This window comes from Nothoprocta perdicaria, unplaced genomic scaffold (assembly GCF_003342845.1).
Source record: "Nothoprocta perdicaria isolate Ctin4 unplaced genomic scaffold, notPer1 scaffold_143, whole genome shotgun sequence".
NCBI lineage: Eukaryota > Metazoa > Chordata > Aves > Tinamiformes > Tinamidae > Nothoprocta > Nothoprocta perdicaria.
Genome location: NW_020454572.1, coordinates 1,464,403 through 1,469,112, shown reverse-complemented (window position 1 = coordinate 1,469,112; position 4,710 = coordinate 1,464,403). Strand labels below are relative to the sequence as shown.

At 57.2% G+C, this 4,710-nt stretch overlaps 1 protein-coding gene across 1 annotated transcript in view; it reads left to right on the top strand.

Moving 5' to 3' along the window:
• Positions 1 to 3,004, top strand: part of USB1 (U6 snRNA biogenesis phosphodiesterase 1) — a 4,022-nt gene extending 1,018 nt beyond the window's left edge. Inside the window, exons 2-6 of the mRNA XM_026034352.1 lie at positions 52 to 235; positions 788 to 841; positions 2,029 to 2,134; positions 2,439 to 2,522; positions 2,775 to 3,004. Coding sequence (XP_025890137.1) covers positions 52 to 235; positions 788 to 841; positions 2,029 to 2,134; positions 2,439 to 2,522; positions 2,775 to 2,879 — 533 coding nt within the window. The 3' untranslated portion in view covers positions 2,880 to 3,004. The remainder of the gene's footprint in view (positions 1 to 51; positions 236 to 787; positions 842 to 2,028; positions 2,135 to 2,438; positions 2,523 to 2,774) is intronic.
• Positions 3,005 to 4,710: the final 1,706 nt, after the last annotated feature.

Sequence of the window (4,710 nt, the reverse complement as noted above, 5' to 3'; positions counted from 1 at the left end):
GGCGCGCCCGCCCGCCCGCCCGCGCTCACCCCGCCGCGCTCTGCCCCGCAGACCACGGCCCCGAGGAGTTCGCCGAGCTGCTGGAGCTCGTGGTGCGCCACGCGCGCGCCTACGCCGCGCCGCTCGCGCCCATGGACGACTTCCACGTGAGCCTCTCGCAGAGCGTCGTGCTGCGCTACCACTGGATCAACCCCTTCGTGCAGTCCCTCAAGGAGCGCCTGGCGCCCTTCCACAGGTAGGGCCGGCGGCGCCCGCGCCGGCTCCGTCCCRCGCATCTCCTCCCGTCTTGCTCTGTGGTGGCTCCAGCGGCGCCCGTAGCCGGTGTCCTCCTTGCACGAGCTGGGGCTGCATGAGGAAAGCCTCTGGGCTCTCAACTCAGGTTGTCCCAGCCCGGGATGAATGAAGCACACGGGCCTCGTGTTGCTGTCGCGTACAGGAATGGCAGTCTCAAGGACAAGGCCGGAGTTGTGGCATCCTGTGGACCGCAGATATTCGTCCGCTGCCAGTTTTGCTGCTTTTGTTTAGCCAAGTTGCCTGCTGAGGATCAGCCCTTTTAGGGCTTCTGTTGCTTTAGAAGGGCTTTAGAAGGCTGGAAACAGAAAGGGAGTCGTTCAAGCTCAGAAGACTTTCAGTTGCACCATTTGCTTCAGATGGAACATGCACCCGTCTCTGTCTTTCCCAGTTGTGATGGTTCTTGGTGGGAACCTCAGTCCCCTCTCCATCTTCTTTTTCCTTTTTTCCCCCCCTTTTTCTCCTTTCCTCAGCTGCAATATTGTTCTGATTTCAGGTTCTTCTGTCTGGCCGACCAAGTGAAGGTTTATACCAACCAGAACAAAACCAGGTGAGTTTCGACCCTCCGGAGCAGAACCAGGTGGGTGAGTGGCAGGGCAGCCTCCTGCCCCAGGGAGCAGAGGGAGCCCTGGGAGAGGCCGCCCGGGTGCCACSTCCTCTCGCTGGCCTCCTCCACCGAGGCTCCCTACCTTTCCCCAGCTGCTCTCAGCAGTGGCCCGGGCTGCGTAGATGGCTTTTTAACGTCAGCGCTGATTTTCGGCGCTGGCAGCCTGAGAAGTTTTTATCRCGCCATCTCTGCCAGCTCCTCTCTGCGGAGCCTGAACCTCGGGCTGCAGAATCTCGGCCTCTTTGAGGGAGCTCTGCGCTCAGCATGACCCGAGGCAGCCTTTTCTGCTCGGGTTAGATTAACGCTCCCGTTTCGCATCAGCGAGAGCTGGCTGCGCTGCCAAAAGGAGGCAGCCCCGTTCACCACCATCTCTGATCTGGTTTGTTGTGCGGTTTCGCAAAGGCCTGTGCCGGCGGAGGGAGTGGGTGGYGGGAACGCGCAGCCCCGGGCGGGCTGCGAGGGCCACCTCTCTTGGCAGCAGTGCCGGCTGGTGCCGCTTGCGAAATCGCGGCGCAGGTCTTCAAAGCGCCGCACACAAACGGCTCGGGCAGCGCCAGTTCTCTCGGGCGTCAGCTCAGCCTGATGGTGCCGGTTCCAATTTAAGGCTATTAAGCATTTTAAATGTCACAGCACATTAAAAAAAAAAAAAAAAAAAAAAAAGAAGAGGGATTGAAGTTCTGGAAAGTTGCTGAATGTAGGGGACATGGCAGCCCACCAAGATGCGGATGCTGGGTGGGACTTAGGTTTTCCAACAGTAACGTCTGTCTTCTCAAACACAACCGCTCTGCTTGCACAGGACACCACTCTACTGTAACGCCCATTAACAACGTCAGCTGCATTTTGTTTGCCTGGAAAAATGAGGTTTTGAGCCACAGAAGGACACTGAGCGTAGTCTGATAAAGCGATGTAGTGTATCACCCAGGCCTGCTTCTTGTATTGACTCTTTTCCCCGCTCCTGCCATGTTGTTATTTATTCAGTATCCGTGAATGTTCTGGGACTCGAAGGGCTTCAACTKCAGGTCCCCAGGTTAGGGTTTCTTTTCCCCCTTTAGATAAGGACTAGGGAAATTATTGGGTAGGAACATGCTCCCGGCTGAGCTGAGGCATTGTCTCTTCTGGTCTTTGTTTAGGACCTTTATTGGCTTGGAGGTCTCCACGGGGCATTTCCAGCTGCTGGAGCTAGTCTCTGAGRTAGACAGGGTTATGGAGGAGTTCGATCTGCCCACGTTCTACAAGGTAAGGTGTTGCGTTCCCCTACTTGTCCTGAGATGCCGTCTGGTTCCTTACCAAGGGGTTGGGGGGCTGCAAGCTCACRAAAGGGCCAACCCCACATATTAGGGAGTGAAGAAACTCTGTCATAGTCTGCCACAGGACGCTGGCTTGTCATCCCAACACTCTGCGCAGGAGTTTGCTGGGAGTGGGGCTACCACARGCCTTCGACATCAGGGATGTCTCTCCCTGCGGCTGCTTGCACTGAGCAAAGGCTCCTCTAGACCGTAAGACCTGATCCTTGGAGGGTTTGTTTTGTTTTCTCCTTCAGGACCCATCCTTCCATATCAGCCTGGCCTGGTGTGTTGGAGACCTGACTAGCAGGCTGGAAGGGCAGTGCTTGCGGGAGCTCCAGGTACGTCCCCATGCAGCATGGAGGGGAAGGGATGGGCAGAGCTGCTGTCTCCAGCACGTCTGGAGACACGTCACCCTCCCTCCTTAACAGCCCCTCATGAGCCCTAGGAGAAATCAGAAGTTTTCCAGACCCAAATTGCTTCATCTCTGACGCTGTTCAGAGASGGAGCTGCAGCTTGTATGCTCTGAGCTGCCGGCTCTGTCCTCTGGGGGATCCACCTTCCTTACACTGACTCCTGCTTGTGTTTTCCAGGACATTGTGGACAAGTTTGAGGACTCGGCGCACCTGCTGCGCATTCAATGGGAGCAAATCCGTTGCAAGTCGGGGAACAAGTACTTCACCTTCCCCTTGAGGTAGGACCCAGCGGGCTGAGCCCTGAAGACCCTGCTCTTCAACACAGAGCTCTTCTCTCCTGCAGCTCTGTGCTGCGTGGGCTGCCCCACACACCCTTCTTGCCTGCTCAGCAGCTCTGGCGAGTTTGTGGCCTTGAGCTGGGCACTGGGCTACTTCCAGCTTTAAGCTGTTGGCTGAAGAAATGTGTGTTTGTAGCAGATTTCTGCCTAGGCTGCTGACAGCACCCTGCTGTTTGTGCTGGAGTCAGCACAGGAGGTTCCAGACATCCTACAGTCGCTAATTTTGCTGATTTTTTTCCCCCTTTTTTTAAAAAAAAAAAAAAAAAAAAAAAAAAAAAAGAAGCCATAGATTGCCTTATGGTGTGGACAAGGTAGAGTGGGAAGCTGTTGCTAAAGGCAGAGTGTCTGGCGCAGTTGGAAATAGCAGTGCCTCGTCAGGGAGCTCAGAACACGCTGACTGCGCTGCAGTCCTGAGCTTTGGTTTGTAAATGCAAAGACACTCAGCTAGACTCTTTGCCTGGCACATTTCCCTCCTCAAAGAARTTCCCACATCACATTCTTCCTTTCACACTGTTGCTGCCTCCACAGAGGGATTTCAGGACAAGATCCTCCTGCCAAACATTAAATATTGATGGAGAGATTGGATACCCTGAGTGTTTCCATGCTCCGTGTTTAAAAGAATGGCTTTGGTTTAAGATGAGATTGAGACTTGAGGCTGAGAGGGGGACGTTTCTCCCACCTTGAGCCCAAGAGAGGGCAGTGTTGGCTTCTGCATCCTGGAAACGCAGTGTCCACTCCAACAAGTGGATGGGTGGCAGCTTTAACGGGCACTCCGGGCACTGTCCCATGGACACAGCACCCTGCAGGCTGGCCCTTGGACACAGCACCCTGCAGGCTGGCCCTGCTCGCTGTGCCCTGGGCACTTCCCACTGCAGAAGGGCCTTCTGGCCTCGCTGCTGCTGAGGGAGCTGCTGCAGCCCGAGCAGGGTGCCCGTGTGCTGCCCTGAATCCTTCGTTCACCGCTCGTGTGAGGAAAGTGCGGGACTTTCTCTGCTAATAAAATCCGTTTTATATACATCACAAAATTGTTTCCATGCTGCATTTCCGCTGCTTGGTTTCAGGCATGCTGGGCTGAGGCAGGTTTCAAAGAGGACGATGCCCGAGAGCGCTTTGCAGGCTTGGGCGCTGCGCTGCCCTTCCTCTCGTGCCCAAGGGAGCCCTGAGGGCCGTTGCACCAGTGCTCTCCTTGGGCAACGCTTGCTCCCTTCCCACGCGGAGCCCCGGCACTGTCCCCTGGCTGCACGTGTGGGCATTCCCCTTCTCAGGCCAGCCTTGTTTGTCGACTTAGTTCCTGAGGTGGAGATCTGGGATCATTGACATTTAGGGCGTTTGGTCCTGGGAGACTTTCGGTGAAACTTGGCTCCGGAGCATGGGCGCGTTTCCTCCTGGTTCGAGGCCCTCAGCAAAAGGTTAACAGTGGGTGAGCGACCACGGCAGCCGCCCGCGCTCTGCCCCGCGAGGCCGAGGTTGGCACAGCRGAACGGCACAGCGGAGCGTTCCGCAACCGGCGGCACCACTCTGGTCGGTGCTTGGCCTTCCCAGCGCCGCGGGGCTGGGGATGTCCCGGCACCTCCGCGCTCTGGGATTTGGGCTGCGTGCTTGGCTTGGGGAGCTCTTCCCTTTGGAAAGGGCAAGCGCTTCCCGCCGCGCCGCGGGGAAGGGGACACAAAGCGGCTCTGTTGGGGAAGCGGGAAGCCGGTCCCAAAGGGAGGGCGCCGCCGCCACAGCCGCCCCGCAGAGCCCGGAACGGCGCGGAGCCGCTTCCTCCTGCGGGC